Genomic DNA, 21,965 nt, shown 5'->3' with positions numbered 1-21,965 from the left:
AGATCGTCATGAATCCGCCGGTATAAACCACTTTCAGATGTCATTACCAACAGCGGGTTTCGCTCGTGGTGAGCGGCACGAAAAACATGACGACATCATGTTGGTGCGCACGAAACCGAAACAAAAACTGACGTGACAGTTTCACGAATCCCCGTGAGACCGGGCTGGTATGTCAGCAAACACACCTGTAACTCCACCTATTTATACATCAAGAGGCTCCACCTGGTGGAAGAACCAGGAACTACAGCTCATTTACAGTACATTTCTCATCAATAATTCATTCTAAAACATATTTTTACTCACATCTAATCACCATTTTGAATGTTGAGTCCTGCTGCTCCTGAACGTAAGCGGGGCTGGCAGCTAGCAATACTCAGTGTTAGCATCTGAAAAACCTAGCTTAGCCAGGTACTATAGCTAATCCTTATTATTTAATGTATCCTTCATTGATTAAAATCTTAATGGCAATCAATCGACAACCCTTACAAATGTCATTTTTTTTTGCTTATTTTAATAGACGTATAGTTTTGTTTGCTTTTCGAGTCATTTTACCATCATGTGTTGGATATCAAAAAATATTGCGTATAAGAGGCTACGAGGTTTTATTTTTCTTCTGGTAATCGTGATTTGAGGCATTAAAATGCTTAAACTGCACATTTTTAAGACACAAAAACTAACTTTTACCCCGTTGTAAATGTAATTTCAGTGCGATCCTACCTCTGCTGGGGTCTGCAGTCTTGTGTATTTGTCCTGTTGGCTGATTTTAAACGCTCTGACAAGCTTTACAGTGTAAAATGTAGAATGAACCCAGACGCCAAGTGGAAAATGAGCGTCAACTGCCAAACAAGAGCAGGCATGTTAGGTTTCAGCAGATAAAACAATCGTATCTGATGTGTTTCCTTTTTATTTTCCACCTTTGTGTTCAGTGACACAATAATGAGTCATGTATGCTAACAACGCTTACATTTTCTGCCTGTAAACCGCTAATGCTCACGCTTTGGATGTGAAAAATGCAGCTGTTTTCACCAGATCTTAGTAAATATAGCTCTATTTACAAAGAATGAATTATTTTAGAACGTTTGTTGATTTGTTGGGGAGTGCTTGAAATGCTAAATCGTGACTATGATTGCTATTGTTTGGGATTTTTGGATTGGGAAGCATTTGGAGCCTTCATCTTTTCTGCTTTGGATGGAATTCACTCATTATTTTGGACTTGTCATACGAAGCTTTGTGCTGCTTCATTAAACAGTCAAACTAATTAGTGGTGTTGCCTCCTTTTATGTGGCAGAAATATTTCCATACAACAGGCAAGAGCTGCACAGATTTGGCTAAAATTCTACGTTTTTTACAGACAAAATACATTTAATTGTCGTACTTTCCTGCTGCTGTATAAATCTGCATTAAAATAAGACTTGAAATGATCTTCATTTGAATTCAGAGCATCTCCAAACCACCACGTTGTCCGTCTTTAGCTACTGTAGATGCCAGCTAGCTGTAGATTCTAGCTAGTCGGCTGTGCACAGAGAAGCTTCTAGTCTCCATCAGTTACTGCAACAGAAAATGACCATAAAAACCATGAAATAACATGTTCTAATGTCACATTTGCGCAAGTTTATCCACATACATGGGCTGTTTTTAACTCGGGGAGCATTTTAAACATCACTATTGTAGTCGATCATGTTGATTTGTTGGTTGGAAGTCCAGATCCTGATTGTTAATGTTTCATTAATTGTTTTTCTGTCCACATGTGGCATCTGCATGTCAACAAACTTCATGTCTTTAAAAGGTAAAAACAACCCCCAGAATCCTTAATTCGTAAAGTGTGTTCTTTCTGATGTAAGTTTTCGTTGTAGAACAGCATTTTTCAGGAGGTCGACGTTTGAGTGTGATGAAAAAATACAGGGCAGCTCAGTTTACAGATCTATTAAATGTTATTTTTTTTTAGTGTAGATGTTGCTTTCATCACTTTTATTGACTAATAACTGTGCTAAAGACGAATTAAACAGTAAATTTAGCATGACAGAAATTTTGTGCGACGTTAATAAGATGATAATGTAAGCATAAAATTTTTTAATTGTCAGATTATAGGGGTAAATTGATCAGGACTCTTATTCGACATCTGGAAGTCATTTTGCCGACAATGCTAGGCTAATGCTATTACTAAAACAGTCTCTGTGCCTCTTAGCGTGTGGCTAACGCTAGCTGGAGCACCGTAACATCTTTCTAGACTCTGATTAACTTTAGCAGTCTGTCCTAACTGATAGAGACGTTTCTTTAGCAGAAACACAAACAAACCAGGATAGTAGCTAGTTTCACAGTGGCTAATGCTACGCCAACAGCTAAGATAGAAAGCCGCCACCAAATCCCCAAAACAGTGTCTGGAGAACAATAAGAAATGAAGAAACAAACTGATGAATCTCAATCAATTGATCAATTAGTAATCAAGTGTTGTAGCATCATGTGACCACATCGTTCCTGTTTCTATTGGACATATTCAGTGACAGCAATCCTTAATAATGAAGAACTGTATTTATCACATGCTGCTGTGATATAAAATGTAATGGACATCTGTTAAAATAATCCCTACCGGCCCTGAAAAACCCATATCGGTCGATCAATTTTCCACCGTTTCTCTTCAGCGTTCATTAACTTCCTTTCCTGTCTGTTGGTTCAGATGACCAGAGGTTAAAAGGTCGTGTTCTCCAGAGAGACAGGCTGAGAAAAGGTAACGTACAACCAGAGTGTTGGCGTGTTAACTCCCAGCTCGTAGCTCACCTGACAGGTGTGTCTGCTTCTTGTAGAGGACAAAACAGAGGTGAAGAAGAGGGGTAAAAGCAAAGGTACTGTTGCTGTATTTACATTCCTGCATGTCCCTGTGTGATGCTGATTCTCAAACTACCAATAAATCTGAAAGCATGTGTGACGGGGAGAGTTATCCACCTAAACAGTCTGTCAACGAGTATGAATGCTAACAGCAGCAGTCAGGAAGTTGATACCCAACTCATTACATTCTGATGCTCCAGAAGAGCAGTGAAGAACCTGTGAACATCATAGATAGATGTAATGAGTTGTTCCAGATGTTTTCAGCCAGTGTTGTCACTATGGCTTCTTCTCAGCTAAAAAGAAATTTGCCCTGTAACATGCAATCAATGTTGAGAAAGGGTGTATTTCAACCAAAACCATGATCTTCTCCTGAACTTAACCAAGCACGGAGTGAAAACAAACATTAAGTCACAGAATGAAACACAAACTTTCATCCCCTCAGTGAAAAACTTATTTCGTCAGCACTACAGCCTTTGTATGAGGTCTTTCAAACTGGAACATCTCTTGGCTAAATCATTTCTTAGTGTATCGTCACTTCAAAACAGCATTTTAAGGGTATTACGTCGGCACAAACTTATGCCGGATACTTCGTTGCTTTATTTGCATCTGTTTTCACCACAAAAGACAGCTATCAAATGTTTCACTGAGGTGTAGGATCACTGTCCCGTTGTAGCCCAGCTTCATTAAACACTTGTTTGCTGGCCTGACGTCAATAAGCCTTAAAAAAGTCTCTGTCAAGATGGTCCTTTGCTAGCTAAACTTCTATAATGCTCTCTGCTTTCCAAGTGTTGCTACAGTACCAAACAATAAGATGTAAGTAGGTAAGAGACAAATAAGAGGCTCTACCTGGTGGCGCAACCAGGTACTGCAGTACTTGAAGTGTGTATTATCTTGGAAAATGGTGTCGGGTACCAGCAGATACTAAATATTCAGCAACTTGAATTGGAGTGGGAGCCAAATGTACTCGACAAGGACGACCCTTAAAAATATCTACCGGAACTCCATGAAGTCCTAAAGACAAATAGTTTCAATTGTTTAGTTCACGGTTGAATTACTAACCTGTTAACTGGCATCACCTCCGTTCCTGAGTTTGATCACCCCGAACTGGTCTGCACTGTCTGGTGTGTTGGTTTGGTTTTCCTACAGTCTCAAACCTTCTGACGTATGTATCCTCCTAGAAGGCAAGACGTTACAGGCCACCGTTGAAGACGTTAAACTGCCAAAAGGTAGCGATACTGTTTAGTGATGCTCTGCTCCCAGTCCTCCTGCAACGTTCTCTGGAAGTCCCTTTTTGGCCACTTGCAATTTTACCATGACCCTCAAACTTTCATCGAGAAAGGAACATCAAATTCAGCATGAAACTGAACTGACTTTCATGTACAGGATAACATTAGCAGTAGTTTAACAGTGAAATAGTCGCATTCTCCAAGACTAAAGAAGGAGTGTCATGCAGCATTTTCTTCAACATTCCCATGATTGTTACCAACACAGTCGTTGCTCATCACCCGTCCTGGTAGTCGGATTTGGTCACTACAACGTCCTCCTCTTCCCCAAAATGAGATTCAAGTTGAGAAGTCGCAGTTTTGCAGGTGCAGCGCTCATTTCTGATAACTCCCAGAGGGGTTACAAGTGTTGCAGGAGCACTAGGAGCAGGGTATCAGTGCACAATGATGGCCCCTTTACAGATGCAGTCTCAGAACATTTTGATATCGTCTTGTATTAAGTGTTGATGTTCCCTGGACATATGAATGCGTCCTCTTCCATTTTGACTCTGAGTTGTTTGTGTGATGGGATGTTTCTTCCTCTTGTTGATATTAGAGACTGCAGGAGAAGCTGCTGATAGAAAGAACACGACTCGAGGTACTCAAACCTGCCGGCTGCATGGAAAAGTGCAGAGTTTTGGTTTGGATTGATTAACCAAATGGTTTTATGTAAACGCGGGTAATCCCATCTCAGAACATCAGGGTACTTCTGCTTGACCGTCTCTGACTGGGTTGGACCTTTGTTTTATTTTTAATCAAAAGCTATGGATATTTAAAATGTTAACTGGTAGCTGAATCAATGCTATAATGGGAAATATCTGTGGAAGTTTCAAGCTTTTATCTGTAATGGTTCCTGATATATTGTTCTTCAAATTGCCTCAAATTTCTGTGTAAAAAAAAAAGCTACCTAAAGTTTAAAAACAGCAAAAATAAACCCATGAAAGTATTTGATATATAAAGCTATAGTCCATATTTTATGCTATGAAAATTTTGGACAAATCATGGATGGTCAAGCAGAAACTGACAGACAAACCCACAAATATACAGTCTGAAAGTCAAAGGTGGCAACTTCACAATGATATCATAGAAGAACCTTTTGGCAAGAAGCTCTTAAAAGAACCATTTATTCTTTAAGAAACCCCCAAAAGTGCTTCAAGGAAATATTTCGCGAAAATATTTTCTTTGAGAGACCATTTTTCTAATAGAGTTCTTTGCAGACCCATCTGGTTCTATTTTTCTGACCAGACTTGATATCTAATTTTTAAGCAGGAAAGTCAAATGTTAGAATTTGCACCATTCTGGTTTCTTTCTAGTAAAACCTAATTGGGGTTTTCTGATGTTTATAGGACAAATGACTAATCAGTAATGAAACTAGCAGTTAGTTGCAGCTCAATTGCTTGCGACCAAATCAAATAACCTTTAATCGTAGGAGCTTCAGCAAGAATCAACTGGACTTCTCTTGTAGGCTGTTGAAGATGTTTCACCTTCATCCAAGAGGCTTCTTCAGAACAGTAATATTCTCTATATTCTGGTACTCCGCATCAGTCAGTTAGAACTGAAGAACTGTCTTGGATGAAGGTGAAACGTCTTCAACCTACAAGAGAAGTCCAGTTGATTTTTACTGAAGCTCCTACGATCACCATGACCTGGATGGCTGAGAATCTTCACAGACTAATAACCTTCACTTTTGAGAACTACCTAAAGTACCCAAAGAAAGCGGTTCTTCAATTGGTGTCGACACTTTGAAGAACTAGAGATTGTTGATCTGTAAATATAAGAACTGAACTAGTCAAAGACGTAGTTGCTTTAGTAAATATTCTGATATATTTCTAAGAACTAGAACAGTTTCAAAACTCCCAACATGCGCAAGGATTCCAAGTTTTTGCGGCATTTGACTTTTGATTTGTGAGAGTGGATGATCACCTCCTGCACCCTTAACACCTCCTTGCCTGCTGTGTGTCGGTACTTAAACAGATTTTGACGATGAGCTAAAACCTTTAAACCTTTGAACCTTCAGTCTCGGAGCATCCCATCCGAGGCGCCAAACTCAGATTGGCTCTCAGGGACGAGCTGAGGACCATCCACGAGAAGATGGAGGCCAAGAGGATCGCTCGCATTGCGCTGGCCGAGATCAGGGCCTTCCTCGCCGAGGAAGAGGAGGAGAGGGAGGCGGCCTGGACGATGAAGATGAAGACACTGGAGGCCGCCGAAGAGAAGCTGAGGGAGGAGAGGAGGAAGGAGGCAGAGAGGATGGAAAGGGAAAAGGCAGAGAAAGAGAGGATGGAAAAGGAGCAAAGGGAGAAAGAGAGGATGGAAAAGGAGCAAACGGAGAAAGAGAGGATGGAAAAGGAGAGGACGGAGAAGGAGAGGATGGAAAAGGAGAGGACGGAGAAGGAGAGGATGGAAAAGGAGCAAAGGGAGAAAGAGAGGATGGAAAAGGAGCAAAGGGAAAAGGAGAGGATGGAAAAGGAGCAACGAGAAAAGGAGAGGATGGAAAAGGAGCAAAGGGAGAAAGAGAGGATGGAAAAGGAGAGGACGGAGAAGGAGAGGATGGAAAAGGAGCAAAGGGAGAAAGAGAGGATAGAAAAGGAGCAAAGGGAAAAGGAGAGGATGGAAAAGGAGCAACGAGAAAAGGAGAGGATGGAAAAGGAGCAAAGGGAGAAGGAGAGGATGGAAAAGGAGAAGGCAGAGAAAGAGAGGTTAGCTCGAGAGAAAGCAGAAAAGGAAAGACAAGAGATGGAGAGGCTGGCTAAAGAAAAGGCTGCCAGGGAGGAAAGAGAACGACTGGAAAGACAACGGGCGGAGAAGGAAAGGATGGAGAGAATCGCTAAAGAAAGGGAGCGAATAGAACGAGAGAAGGTGGAGAAGGAAAGATTGGAGAGGGAGAGAATCGCCAGAGAGAAGGAACGTCAAGAAAAAGAACGAATCGCTAGAGAACGAGCAGAGAAAGAAAGACTGGAGAGGGAGCGCATCGCCAAGGAAAGGGAACGGCTGGAGAGAGAAAGACTCGCCAAATTAAAGGCTGAGAAAGAAAGGTTGGAAAGAGAAAGACTGGAGAGAGAAAGGGTTGCCAAAGTGAAAGCAGAGAAAGAAAGACTGGAAAGGGAAAGACTGGAGAAGGAAAGGATGGCGAGAGAGAAAGCAGAGAAAGAAAGACTTGAGAAGGAACGCATCGCTAAAGAAAAGGAAAGACTTGAGAAGGAAAGGATCGCCAAAGAAAGAGCAGAGAAAGAAAGATTGGAAAGGGAAAGACTGGAAAGAGAAAAGGTCGCCAAAATAAGAGCAGAGAAAGAAAGATTAGAAAGGGAAAGACTGGAGAGAGAAAGGGTCGCCAAAATAAAAGCAGAGAAAGAAAGATTAGAAAAGGAAAGACTGGAGAGAGAAAGGGTCGCCAAAATAAAAGCAGAAAAAGAACGACTGGAAAGGGAAAGACTAGAGAGAGAAAGGATGGCTCAAGAGAAAGCAGAGAAAGAAAGATTAGAAAGGGAAAGACTTGAGAAGGAAAGGATTGCCAAAGAAAGAGCAGAGAAAGAAAGGCTTGAGAGGGAACGCATCGCCAAAGAAAGAGAAAGAATCACAAAGGAGAAGATGGAGAGAGCAGTGAAGGAGAAAGAAGAGAAGGAAAGAGCAAGAATCGCCCAGGAGAGATTGGAGAATGAGAGAGCTGAGAGAGAAATGGCAGCCAGAAGGGAGAGGATGGAAAAGGAGCAAATGGCGAAGGAGAAGTTGGAGAAGGCGTCCAGAGAAAAGGAGGTCACGGAGAGGCAGCGGCTGCTCGAACAAAACGCCGCCAAACCAAACGTCTCGCAGCCGAAAGCTCCGGCGGCGGCGAACATGGCGGCAGTCAGGAGAGAGAGGAGCGTCGGAGAGAAGAAGAAATGATGTCATGATGCGAAGAGATGACCTCACAAACGGTGCTAGGACTCTAATTGGTCGCTTAGAGAAAGAGTAGTTTTAAAGACCGTTGAACTCGAAACAGTTCATGTGTGTTCTTTTTTGTTCCATAAAAATTTAAAAAATGGGAATTTGTTTGATTTTTTTTTGGGTGTTGTCAACTAAAAAATGGAGGTTCCCCAAACGACTTTACATCTTTAATTAGTTTCCTTGGCGTCTCCTGTCTGCTCTGTATAAACATTGCCTGCAGTTCAGCCAAAAAGTCTGTAAATTCACAGCTGAGTCACTAAGGACTTCTTAGTTGAACTGAGAAGCACATTTTTTTGTAATTTATATTTTACAGAATCTTGTCAATGCAAATGGCACATTTATTTCAATTAGACATGTAGAATAAAATGGCTTTCATGAAAAACTATGATAGAAACTACTCAGCAGCAGCTTCCCTAATTTCCTTTAGTTTATAGATGATTAATTAAAATAGCAGCTGCTGTTGATTTGCATGACTTTGTTTTACTTTTTGCTTTTTTGCGGATAATCAAAATTAGTAGCAGTTAGTAGCTGCACATGAATTTATTATCAATCATAAAGGATGAGAAGGTCTATAATTTGTGATCTTTCACTGGTCTTAAAATAGATAAATAATCTGTAAAGTTCCATCTAAACATGAACTCTCTTTGTGTTTGTTTTTTTCTTTGCTTGTGTCTCATTTTTCTTCACTGTTGGTTCAGTTTTCAATCTAAAGTCCTGCAGCTTTATGGAAACAAAAACTTCTTTGCTTTTTTGCCTTACAAAAACTGAAATAATTTCAGTTTTGGACAATTGCTCATTTTTGACAAATTTTAATCCAGTTTTGAGTCTCTGCTCATCACCAGTAGAAAGATGTTTCACCATGCTGAATGTATCTCCAACAACTTGCTGCTCTGTTCACTGTTTCTGAGCCATGCTGCTTTTATTTAGTGATGTAGTAAAGGGTTTTTTTTTTTTGCTCTCAGTCTCTCTATGGAAACACTGCCTGCAGTTCAACCTGAAACCTATTCTGTTCTAATCAAATGCCGTAAAAATAATAAACATGACCTCCGAACTCCTCAGCACAATGTGATAGACGTTTGTAGAGTTTTCAGGTTGAACTGCAGGTAGTGTTTCCACAATGGTTTATTTTTGTGAATTTTTAAATGAGACCTGTAGAATAAAGTGATTTTAATGAAATGTTGTACAGTTTTCTTGACAGAAGCGCACATCACACATGGTTATTTCTCAGTTTTTAGTTTCATGGTGTGAAGCATGGTGGTGGCAGTATCATGATATGAAGCATGGTGGTGGCAGTATCATGATGTGAAGCACGGTGGAGGCAGCATCATGATGAAGCATGGTGGAGGCAGCTTCATGATGTGAAGCACGGTGGAGGCAGCATTATGATGTGAAGCATGGTGGTGGAAGCATCATGGTGTGAAGCATGGTGGTGGAAGCATCATGGTGTGAAGCATGGTGGTGGCAGCATCATGATGAAGCATGGTGGTGGCAGCATCATGATGAAGCATGGTGGTGGCAGCATCATGATGTGAAGCACGGTGGAGGCAGCATTATGATGTGAAGCATGGTGGTGGAAGCATCATGGTGTGAAGCATGGAGGTGGAAGCATCATGATGTGAAGCACGGTGATGGCAGCATCATGATGAAGCATGGTGGTGGCAGCATCATGATGTGAAGCATAGTGGAGGCAGCTTTATGATGTGAAGCACGGTGGTGGAAGGATCATGATGTGAAGCACGGTGGTGGCAGCATCATGGTGTGAAGCATGGAGGTGGAAGCATCATGATGTGAAGCATGGTGGTGGAAGCATCATGGTGTGAAGCATGGAGGTGGAAGCATCATGATGTGAAGCATGGTGGTGGAAGCATCATGGTGTGAAGCATGGAGGTGGAAGCATCATGATGTGAAGCACGGTGGTGGCAGCATCATGATGAAGCATGGTGGTGGCAGCATCATGATGTGAAGCATGGTGGAGGCAGCATCATGATGTGAAGCATGGTGGTGGCAGCATCATGATGTGAAGCATGGTGGTGGCAGCATCATGATGTGAAGCATGGCGGCGGTGGCATCATGGTGGGGGTTTTTCTGCTTGTAAACGTAGCAGTGGGTTTTTGAGATTAAGATAAGTGTGTGTGTTTTTTTTTGTTGTCTCTGTTACTCAGAGATCTGTAGAAACAACATGAGTGTCGATCCTATCTCGTTTCACCACAGCTTCCTCCGCTGCTCTTATTTCCTTCCACAAATTAAACTGTTTCCTGTGAAGCCTCTGTCACACTTAACTGGAAACCACATCTCTTCTAGATACACAAGAGTTGCTACAGTTGTGTTTCTTGTGTTTATTTTGTCCTGCTGGTTATATGTGAACAGGACTGAAAGAAGCAGCGAGACCAAACCTGGGAGATTCACCTGAAGACAGAACAGGTGAGTGCCACACTTTGTGATGGCAGACCTGCTGTTGTCTGACCTGATACCTGAGAGAACAACAGGTGTTTCACCTCATTCCCACCTGGTTATTCCCACCTGAGGGCGAGTCCACCTCACCTGACCCCAGCTCTGCGTCAGACAACACCTGAAACCGAGTTACACCAACTAAAGCCCCACCGGCGGCTTCATATCAGCTCCACTCTGCTTCACTTTCCCACTGTAAGCTGCTCAGGGTGGTAAAGCAATGGCAGGGTTTGACTTTCAGTGAGCTCTGGTGTTTCACAAAGTCACAGTTTTACTCACAGTATCAAGGATGGTCAATGTTGGAAAGTTTTAGTAAGATAATAGTTGTAAAATGCAACTTTTAGTGAAGAATTTTCTCAGCTTTATTTGACTGATTAAATTGACATACTTTTAAAAATGCTTTATCAAAGTAGAAAAAAAAAATCCCTCTGTGTTCTTTCCAGCTTCATCAATGAAAGTCACAGCCAAATACAAACAATAATTAAAGCTGCAAGCATCGTTAAATGGGCCCTGTTTTATCTGACTGATTAAATTGAGCAGACACAGACTTTTAAAACACTTTTATTATCAAAGGTAAAAAAAAATCTAAAAATCTCTGCATTCTTTCCAACTTTAAGAATAAAAAACACAAACACAAACAATAATTAAAGCTGAAAGCATCTCTGAATGGGTCCTCGGGATGTGGAGCATGTAAAGGCGTGGCATATGTCCGGTGTGATCGAAATGTCAAAAAATTGAGACTTAACTGACTAATGTCAAGGATAATATCACAAAGTTTCTAGCAATGGTACGTTCAAATATAATGGCTACAACTTCCTGTTTCCTGTAGGTGGTGCTATGACTATGACTCGGTTTTTTAATGTCAATGACTCTTGTCCAGCATATAAAAATTGAGGCAGAGTGGATCATGTGTAGCACACCATCATGGCGGCATCATGACGTTTCTCAGCAGCAGGTTCTGGAAAATTGGCATTACCTTGTAGGAATCTGTTTTCACTTCGACATTAAAGAATCTTTTTTTTTTTTTGGTAAATTCTTGGCTTGAGCAAGTTTGACGTACAACCAGCTACGAACCTGATCCATATGCAGCTTTGGTCGTTATTTTAGTTACCCGAGAACCCGTCAGAGTCTACAAATGATTCGATCTGGAACATGTCAACATTCGGACGTTAAAGTCATGTTTGTGTTGTTATTCTTTCTTCTCGTCCTCCAAAGTTTTAAAAACCAAAGAACCCGGCGAGCCTGAACCCAAACCGCAAGATACAGCGGAGACCACATCGTCTGAGAGTCCGACTGAGGAAACCGCATCAGGTTTGTTTACTGTGTACATTTAAAATCTGTTGACAAGAAGTTGGAGAAAAAATATTTACAGACATCTGCTCCATAAAACTGACTGCTCTGTGGTTTAAGAAATTCAGAATTTTATTTGGATTATTAACAATAACTCTAAATTCTAGACTAAATGTTCTCTCCAGGTCTGAATATTTTTGGCTGATTCACGTAAACAAAACACAAAAAGCAGAAGGAAGCACCGGAAGTTAAAGGTTTAAACTACAAAGATTCAAGACGACGGTGAGGAATTCAAGATGAACACAAAGAACTGAAGACGAACACAAAGAATTCAAGACGAACACGAAGAAGAATGCAAAGAATGCAAGACAAGTACAAGAAAGTGTGCAAAGAATTCAAAACAAACACAAAAAATGCAAAGAATTTGAGGCAGATACTGATAATACAAAAAGATTACGGAGACGAATATACAAAGAAACTAGAAAAGCACTCAGAGAGTGCAGACCTCTGCCAAGGATCTATGGAATAAGATTACTGTCAAAAGTATTCATCCACGATTCTAACCATTCGTATTCGTAATGTTAAACATTTGTATGTTAATAAAAAACTTGTACACAAAATTCTGCTGTCATATGCATGAGTTTGATAAATTAAGGGTTAGGATTGTTTTTACGAGTATGAACCTAAAAGTTGTGAGTGCAACTCTAATTTCTACGACTACGAAGTCTTCCCTGTGAGGACGAATTCAAGTTTATGGGTACGAGTAGAAAAATACTGGAATGACGTCACATAGGTCACAGGGGAAGGTAATCGAACACCGATTGCTCCAAACGCGCATGCGCCATTTATAAAGAGTAGACGCCGAGTGGACCCGGTGGACCTACCGGGGCAGGTGACGCCTCACAGGTCAAGTAAATAACACATCCAACTTCTTGTAATTTATTTATTTCATGAAACTGTACTGTTTTAATTGATATACAGTTTATGGACGAAAGACGGTACTGCTTAGCTTGCATGCTAACGAGCCGGGCCGGTGACACATTAGCCTTCTAATGCAAGGAGGCTAATGAGGAGGCTAAGGAGGCTTAATAACAAAACAAACATAATTTGAGATTATGAATCGTGGCAATTGGCGTATGAATCAGCCCATTGTACAGCCTAAATTGCTGTAAATTAAGTCCAGTTTTAGTTCTTTGCAAACTCAGACACGTGCATTAGTTTAGTTTACAATGAATCTGGCGGAGTTCGGTAAAGTTGGAAAGATATTCACAGATTCGGACTTCCGGCATCAATAACTCATGAGATATATGTTGTCAAAACATGAACGATGCCTCTTTCAAATCGTTGTAAGGTAGACAATGTGCTACAAGGCCAATTTTATCAAAAGTCGCTGTATTTCAAGCTACAGAAATAACATTGGCGTCTATGAGCAGCCGGCGGTGCAACGAGTGAACAGGGACCGTCTGCACATAGCAAAACCGCTGCAACAGCGAAAAGAGACACTACACATATATTCAATAACTTCACTGTAGAGCCACCAAAATCACTGGAGCCATGAATGGGCTCTTGCTGGTCAAACTACAACTCTTGCTTTGGCGCTAAATGAAAAATCTGTATTTTAAGGAGTTTGTATTTTTTATAATTATCATTTTATTAGTAATAAAATTCAATAACTTCACTCTTACACACTGTACAATCACCAAAATCACTGGAGCCATCAGTTGTCTCCTGCTGGTCATACTACAACTCTTTGTTTGGTGCTAAATTAAAAATCTGAATTTTAAGGAATTTTTATGTTTTGTATGATTATTTTATGAGTATTAAAATGGCACTTTTCTTGATGTATGTGGTATATTTTATATAACACACAGGAAAAATGGCATAAGGGCATAATGTACTTGTTTGTCCAAACACATAATTCTGTATAGTAATGGAATTTACAATCCTTACCAAAGAGAGTATCAGATAACATCAATATACCAAACAAACTGTTTAGACTGTCACCTCAAGTACTGATGATTGAGAAGAAAGATGATAAGACACTTTATTGCAAAGTTTCAGTGTCAATTGATTCATTTATACCATAATGTTAAACTGAGAGTAATATTTTTCTAGTTAAGGACTGTACAGACAATACTTGGAGGTAATAAACCTGACGGTCTGACCAGCACAGGTCACAGCAAGTACACTATGCCCTTATGCCATTTTTCCTGTGTGTTATGTAAAATATACCACATACATGAAGAAAAGTGCCATTTTAATACTCATAAAATAATCATACAAAACATAAAAATTCCTTAAAATTCAGATTTTTAATTTAGCACCAAACAAAGAGTTGTAGTATGACCAGCAGGAGACAATTGATGGCTCCAGTGATTTTGGTGATTGTACAGTGTGTAAGAGTGAAGTTATTGAATTTTATTACTAATAAAATGATAATTATAAAAAATACAAACTCCTTAAAATACAGATTTTTCATTTAGCGCCAAAGCAAGAGTTGTAGTTTGACCAGCAAGAGCCCATTCATGGCTCCAGTGATTTTGGTGGCTCTACAGTGAAGTTATTGAATATATGTGTAGTGTCTCTTTTCGCTGTTGCAGCGGTTTTGCTATGTGCAGACGGTCCCTGTTCACTCGTTGCACCGCCGGCTGCTCATAGACGCCAATGTTATTTCTGTAGCTTGAAATACAGCGACTTTTGATAAAATTGGCCTTGTAGCACATTGTCTACCTTACAACGATTTGAAAGAGGCATCGTTCATGTTTTGACAACATATATCTCATGAGTTATTGATGCCGGAAGTCCGAATCTGTGAATATCTTTCCAACTTTACCGAACTCCGCCAGATTCATTGTAAACTAAACTAATGCACGTGTCTGAGTTTGCAAAGAACTAAAACTGGACTTAATTTACAGCAATTTAGGCTGTACAATGGGCTGATTCATACGCCAATTGCCACGATTCATAATCTCAAATTATGTTTGTTTTGTTATTAAGCCTCCTTAGCCTCCTCATTAGCCTCCTTGCATTAGAAGGCTAATGTGTCACCGGCCCGGCTCGTTAGCATGCAAGCTAAGCAGTACCGTCTTTCGTCCATAAACTGTATATCAATTAAAACAGTACAGTTTCATGAAATAAATAAATTACAAGAAGTTGGATGTGTTATTTACTTGACCTGTGAGGCGTCACCTGCCCCGGTAGGTCCACCGGGTCCACTCGGCGTCTACTCTTTATAAATGGCGCATGCGCGTTTGGAGCAATCGGTGTTCGATTACCTTCCCCTGTGACCTATGTGACGTCATTCCAGTATTTTTCTACTCGTACCCATAAACTTGAATTCGTCCTCACAGGGAAGACTTCGTAGTCGTAGAAATTAGAGTTGCACTCACAACTTTTAGGTTCATACTCGTAAAAACAATCCTAACCCTTAATTTATCAAACTCATGCATATGACAGCAGAATTTTGTGTACAAGTTTTTTATTAACATACAAATGTTTAACATTACGAATACGAATGGTTAGAATCGTGGATGAATACTTTTGACAGTAATCTTACTCCATAAGGATAGAGAGGAATACAGGAAACCCATGCAGTAAAAGATCACAACCTGGAATCGAACCTGTGCCTCTGACACAGTTCTGTTTATGAATCACCTTCTTAACCAGTTGAGCTATCTGGACACCTTGCTCTGATCTGTTGGACGACATACTAACCTATGATGTTTTTGTCATATTTTGGACCACATACTAAAACATACTAAAAAATTCAAAGTGATCCAGAATCCAGGATCCTTTCCGGATTGCCACCAAAATTAAATCAGCTCTTCCTCTTGCCATAGTCTACATCCCCTCAAAATGTCATCTGAATCTGCCCAGGCGTTTTTGAGTTATCTTGCTAACAGACAGACAGACAGACAGACAGACAGATGCCGGGTGTCACATAACCTCCTTGGCGGAGGTAATTACAGCGTCTGTTGAAGCCAAGCTTATTAGTCGTCTTTATTTCAGGCTAAGCTGACAAACTTTTGGTGGTTTTTGCTTCTTTCTTTGTGGCGCTTGATGTAAAATTCACACTAACATTACAGTCACTGATTAATTGAACTAAAACCATAAATGCTGCTGATCTATTTCAGAAAGCAGACCAACATCCGTCCTCAAAGATCAAGGTCTATATTCAAATACTGTTTATATTCAAGTGTAAAAGCTTTTTCCTCCTTGTTTTACTTCTTACCCTGGCTGTGCTCCGTTGTGGACATCCTGGTCTGCTGTCTGAAGACAAATAGCTTTTATCCAGTGGCTGTTTGGTTGTGATGTGAGAATCAGCTGAATGTTGATTCATGACAGTAACGTCTTTGCTTCTGTCTGTGTTCGATCCAGTCTCTGGATCTCAGGATGTGGAGTCTGAAATCCAAGGTTGGTGCTGCTGTAGAGCTGCTTCATGTCTCCACTGTGGCTGTAGAACTTCTTGTCTTCATGTCTCCACTGTAGCTGTACAGCTGCTTCATGTCTCCACTGTGGCTGTAGAACTTCTTGTCTTCATGTCTCCACTGTAGCTGTACAGCTGCTTCATGTCTCTACTGTGGCTGTAGAACTTCTTCATGTCTTCATGTCTCCACTGTAGCTGTAGAACTTCTTCATGTCTTCATGTCTCCACTGTGGCTGTAGACCTGCTTCATGTCTTTATCGTGTTGTTTGGGTCAGACGTGTTGCCTCAGAAGTCTTTTTCATGGTGCTCATTGCTGTTAAACTCATCCAGGTCCTTGTGATCGTAGGAGCTTCAGTAGAAACCAACCGGACTTCTCTGGAAGACGTTTCAAGAAGCATCTTCCAGAGAAGTCCGGTTGGTTTCTACAATTAAAAGGTGGAACATTTCAGGTCATTAACCTCCTCATTAGTCTTTGTCATGGTGCCCTTTGCTGCTAAACTCCCACAATGTTCTCTGCTTTAACTGAAGTCAGAGTGACTTCTCCTCTGGTCTCTACAGGATTAACCAGGAAGAGGCGCCACCTGGTGGAACAACCAGGAGCTACAGCTGATCTATGGAGTGTTATCAGGAGGAGGGATTCTGATTGGTTCTCTGTAGCTACAGATGGATTCTGATTGGTTCTCAGTAGCTACAGATGGATTCTGATTGGTTCTCTGTAGCTACAGATGGATTCTGATTGGTTCTCAGTAGCTACAGATGGATTCTGATTGGTTCTCAGTAGCTACAGATGGATTCTGATTGGTTCTCAGTAGCTACAGATGCTAATTATTCGCTAACCTGTATCAGACATCCCTCCTTGTCTTCCAGCCACAGATGTGTTTGTTTGTTTGTGTTTACTGTGTGTTTTCCTCTGATGACATCACTCTACAGGTGTATAACTTGTCTACCTGTGTTTCCTCAGCTGCTGTTCCTCTTCCTCCACTGGAAGACAGCTTCATACCAGGTCAGTCCAGCAGCATTGGGGCTCTTTGGGTCAGTTTGGATCAATTTTGCAACTCTTTATATCTTTTTTCATGGTTTTAATGTCATTTTTGTTTTTGTGTCATTTTTTGTTCATTTTGAGTATTTGTGCATCTTTGTGTCATTTTTTAACTTTAATTTTTATGTTGTTTTGTGTATTTTTTGTCTTTGTGCAGTTTGTGTGTCTTCTGTGTGTCATTTTGCGCCCTTTTTATGCCATTTTAGCGAGTTTTTAAAATCATTTTTATGTTTTTTTGTACAATATTTTGTGTTTTTGTGTAATTTGTACAACTTTTTGTGTTTTTGTCATTGTTATGTTTTTTGTGCATTTATTTTGTTTTTTGTGTAGTTTGTGCATCTTCTGCCTTTTTTGTGTCATTTTGTGCCTTTTTTGTATTTTTGCCTGGTTTTGTGTGTTTATTTGGTCTTTTTATGTAAATCCTGTAACTTTGTGTCATTTTTATGTTTTTTTGTGTAATTTTTTTAATCTTTTTTGTGTCATTTGTGAATCATTTGTGTCTTATTTGTGTCATTTTGCCTGTTTTATGTAATATCCACACCATTCTTTGTGATGTTTGCACCGTTTTGTGACATTATTTGAACTTATTTTGGTTACTTTTTTTGTGTCTTTTTGTGTCGTTTTTCCAAGTTTTTATCAGTTCTATGTATGTTTGTGTAATTTGTGCATCTTTTGAGTCTTTTTTGGTTAAATTTTCCCTCTTTTTGTTTTATTTTTTGCATGTTTTTGTACTACTTTTTGTTTCTGGGTTCTCTCCCCTCCTTTATTCTGTTTCCATGGAGATGCAGGACTTTAGAGGGATAAATGAACCTACAGAGAGGAAAACTGAAATGTAGCTCAGAGTGTTAAACTGCGTGTCTTCACAGTAAAACATTCAATTTTTCGTGTGTGTGTTTTTGTCGTAGATGATCCTGGAGACAGCAAAAATCCGTCCGGTCAGTAAAATTCTCCTCCTGGTTTTTCCACTTCTCTAGACGTCGATCGTTTTCACAGTAATCTGTTATTTTCATGTTTTTAGAGGATGAACCGATGGCGATCGACACCACTGGAGGTCAGAATAATAATATATAATCTATAATAACATCTGGTTCTTGTGTTAGTTAGAGAAACAGCTGGATGAGATGTGATCTGTTTTCTGTTGCAGTTCTGGTGGAGGAGCCGCCGGCCGAGCGGAGCGACGGTGAGTCTAACAAACAAATTCACTCACTTTACATGTTTTCATTTGCTTCAGCTGGATGTGGAATATTTTATTTAGGCCCATTTGTATCTTACACACTTGTCATTTTTGTCTAGTTTGTGCATCTTTTATGTCTTTTGTGTGCCATTGTGCCTCTTTTTCTGTTTTGTTTTATGATTTTTGTGTATTTTTTGCATCTTTTTGTGTCATTTTTGCCTCGTCATTGGTCATTTTTATGTGTTTTTGTGTCATCTTTTTGACTTTTATGTAATTTCTGCCACTTTTAGTCATTTTTATGTTTTCTTTTTTGTAATTTGTGCATATTTTGTGTGGGTTTATTGTGCCGTATTTGCATTTTTTGGTCATTTTTATGTTTTTTGTGTCATTTTACCTGTTTCTGTGTATTGTTTTTGTCATTTTTGACATTTTTTAGTAATTTTCATGTGTTTTGTTTCATTTATTTGTCTTTTTGTGTAGTTTTGCATCTTTTTGATTATTTTTTGCCATTTTTTTGGTCATTTTTATGTTTTTTTGTCATTTATTTGCATTTTTGTGTCATTTTTGCATATTTTTTGGTCATTTTTATGTTTTTTGTGTCATTTGTTTGTCTTTTTGTGTCATTTATTTGTCTTTTTATGTAGTTTTGCATCTTTTTGATTCATTTTTGCCACTTTTTTTGGTCATTTTTATGTGCTTTTGTCATTTATTTGTCTTTTTGTGTCATTTTTGTCACCTTTTTGGTCATTTTTATGTTTATTTGTCATTTATTTGTCTTTTTTGTGTCATTTTTGCCACTTTTTTGGTCATTTTTATTTTTTGTGTCATTTATTTGTCTTTTTGTGTCATTTTTGCATCTTTTTGACTCTTTTTTGCCACTTTTTTGGACATGTTTATGTCTTTTTGTACCATTTGTTTGTCTTTTTGATTCATTTTTGTCACATTTTGGATCATTTTTATCTTTTCTGTGTCATTTTTTGTCTGTGTAGTTTGTGCATCTTCTGTGTCTTTTTTGGGGTCATTTTGCATGTTCTGTGTCATCAAAAAATCCCAAATTAGCAAGAAAAAACGGGAGTATTTTCTCAGAATAAAGCTGTAAAGAGATTAAAAAAAAAAAAGTTTACCGGAACCAGCTTGTTTGTTCTGTAAGGTTAAAGCAGTCAATATTCAGGGCAAAAAACAAACAGGTTTGATAGAAAAAGAGCTGGAAATGTACCAGAAAACACATGAAATAAACTTGATAATGGAGGAAGTGAGGATCTGGAGGTGATTTTATGATTTTCTGTTAAATGACATGAACACTGATTTATGTTTGTTCTGCAGTCAAAACTGAAAAATACGTGACGAGCTCCAAACTCACGCAAGAAGCAGGTAAACAATTAATTATGCTTCATTCAGTTTGCTACAAAATTTTTTTAAATTCCAAGAAAAGTTTTTAAATTTTTTTTTTTTTTTACATCCTAATTTCCAAGAGAAAAATATTAATAATTCTCAGACATTAAAGGTAGAAATTTACTACAATAATTGATTTGTGAGAGAAAAACCTGTAGATTAAAGCGGTGTTTTTATTGTGTCGTCAGAACCAGAACCAGAACCAGAACCACAGACTGAGAAACCCAAAGAGGCTGAAAATGATCCGGAGGCTGAAGGTCAGAAACGTTTATTAATCAACCGTCAGAAGAGAATAAATCTTTACAGGTTCTTTCATCGGTTGTTGACCTAAAAAAAAACTTTTAATTTCTTTAATTTTTCTGTCTCTGCATTAATTTATTGATCTGTTCTTCATTCATCATTTATTTATTTCAGCATCCATTTATTTTATTCATGTATTTCTATTTTTATCAATTTATTTTTTGTTTTGTTGTTAATGTAATAAATATTTATATGTTTATTTTTGTATTTTTAATTTTTATTTTATTTCTGTTTATTTGTAAATGTATTCTTTTAATTACTTGTGTACTTTAAATTGATTCATTTATTTAAACATTTCCTTAATTATTAATTCAGATAACTATTCTTTTTTTAACTTTCTTCATAGGTTTATTTTTATTTTATTTCTGTACTTCTGTATTTATTCTACTTTAATATATTTATTTATTGTTTTGTTATAAAATAATTTTTTCGCAGATTTTTTAGATTTATTGTTTTAATTACTACTATATTTTTTAATTACTTTTATTTATGCATTTCCTTATTTATTTATTTATTTGTCCAATTTTTTTTGCTTCTCTATTTCTGTATTTATCCATGTATGTATTTTAATTTTGATATATTTTTATTCATTTATTTATATAGTGTTCATTTGTTTATATATTTCCATCTTTCTACCTTAATTTATTTATTTATCATACAACAGAAAATATTTAAAGATACATAGAACAGAAACTGACCATTAATCATCATGTAAATACAGAAAGAAAAAATGTAGAAATAGAGAAATATTGTGACTAACAGCTGATGTGTGGAAACGTAAAGGAAATTATGTTAAATGTCCTTTGTTTTCTTGAACAGCAGCAGAGAAACAGAGTGAAGAGAAGCTCAGAGAAAAAGGTGATTTCACAGATTTAATCTAATAAAATTACTGCTTTCTGTGTTTTATTCCTCTCACTTCCTGTTTTCTTTGCTCTTTATCCTCCAGCCAAGAAGAAGAAACCGAAACTCCTGAACAAGTTCGATAAAACCATTAAAGCGGAAATCGATGCAGCAGAGAAGCTTCGTAAGAAGGTGGAAAAAATTAATTTAAAATCAGCTGTCTTAATATTAATATTTAATGTGTTTCTAAACTCCTTCAGAGAGCAGCGACAAATGCTAACTGCACAGCTAAAATCATAGAAAGAGCTAACTACACAGCTAAAGTCAAAGAAAGATGCTAACTACACAGCTAAAGTCATAGAAAGAGCTAACTACACTGCTAAAGTCACGGAAAGAGCTAACTACACTGCTAAAGTCATGGAAAGAGCTAACTACACTGCTAAAGTCACGGAAAGAGCTAACTACACTGCTAAAGTCACGGAAAGAGCTAACTACACAGCTAAAGTCACGGAAAGAGCTAACTACACTGCTAAAGTCACGGAAAGAGCTAACTACACAGCTAAAGTCACGGAAAGAGCTAACTACACTGCTAAAGTCACGGAAAGAGCTAACTACACAGCTAAAGTCACGGAAAGAGCTAACTACACTGCTAAAGTCACGGAAAGAGCTAACTACACTGCTAAAGTCACGGAAAGAGCTAACTACACAGCTAAAGTCACGGAAAGAGCTAACTACACAGCTAAAGTCACGGAAAGAGCTAACTACACAGCTAAAGTCACGGAAAGAGCTAACTACACTGCTAAAGTCACGGAAAGAGCTAACTACACTGCTAAAGTCACAGAAAGAGCTAACTACACTGCTAAAGTCACGGAAAGAGCTAACTACACAGCTAAAGTCACAGAAAGAGCTAACTACACTGCTAAAGTCACGGAAAGAGCTAACTACACTGCTAAAGTCACAGAAAGAGCTAACTACACTGCTAAAGTCATAGAAAGATTCGAACATTTTTTTAAAACCATCCCAAATAAGCTAAATATTTTAACCTGC

The 21,965-nt window shown here is 38.6% G+C and overlaps 2 protein-coding genes across 2 annotated transcripts in view; both read left to right on the top strand.

Moving 5' to 3' along the window:
* The window catches only part of LOC110965482 (aspartyl/asparaginyl beta-hydroxylase-like), a 38,963-nt gene that overhangs the window by 8,504 nt on the left and 8,494 nt on the right, over positions 1–21,965 (top strand). Inside the window, 13 exon segments of the mRNA XM_051940472.1 lie at positions 3,970–4,049; positions 4,642–4,683; positions 10,377–10,430; positions 11,673–11,768; positions 16,125–16,160; positions 17,135–17,176; positions 18,118–18,147; positions 18,231–18,263; positions 18,357–18,392; positions 19,710–19,757; positions 19,967–20,035; positions 20,898–20,936; positions 21,025–21,110. Of these exon segments, the coding sequence (XP_051796432.1) occupies positions 3,970–4,049; positions 4,642–4,683; positions 10,377–10,430; positions 11,673–11,768; positions 16,125–16,160; positions 17,135–17,176; positions 18,118–18,147; positions 18,231–18,263; positions 18,357–18,392; positions 19,710–19,757; positions 19,967–20,035; positions 20,898–20,936; positions 21,025–21,110 (691 nt within the window).
* LOC127531280 (calponin homology domain-containing protein DDB_G0272472-like) lies at positions 4,693–9,185 on the top strand. The gene has a single exon (XM_051940153.1). The coding sequence runs from the start codon at positions 6,177–6,179 to the stop codon at positions 7,965–7,967; it is 1,791 nt and encodes a 596-aa protein (XP_051796113.1). The 5' UTR covers positions 4,693–6,176; the 3' UTR covers positions 7,968–9,185.

Source organism: Acanthochromis polyacanthus, chromosome 20 (genome assembly GCF_021347895.1).
Source record: "Acanthochromis polyacanthus isolate Apoly-LR-REF ecotype Palm Island chromosome 20, KAUST_Apoly_ChrSc, whole genome shotgun sequence".
In the NCBI taxonomy this organism is placed as follows: domain Eukaryota; kingdom Metazoa; phylum Chordata; class Actinopteri; family Pomacentridae; genus Acanthochromis; species Acanthochromis polyacanthus.
The sequence above is the reverse complement of the archived record's forward strand: the minus strand, read 5'-3'. Positions and strand labels throughout refer to the sequence as shown.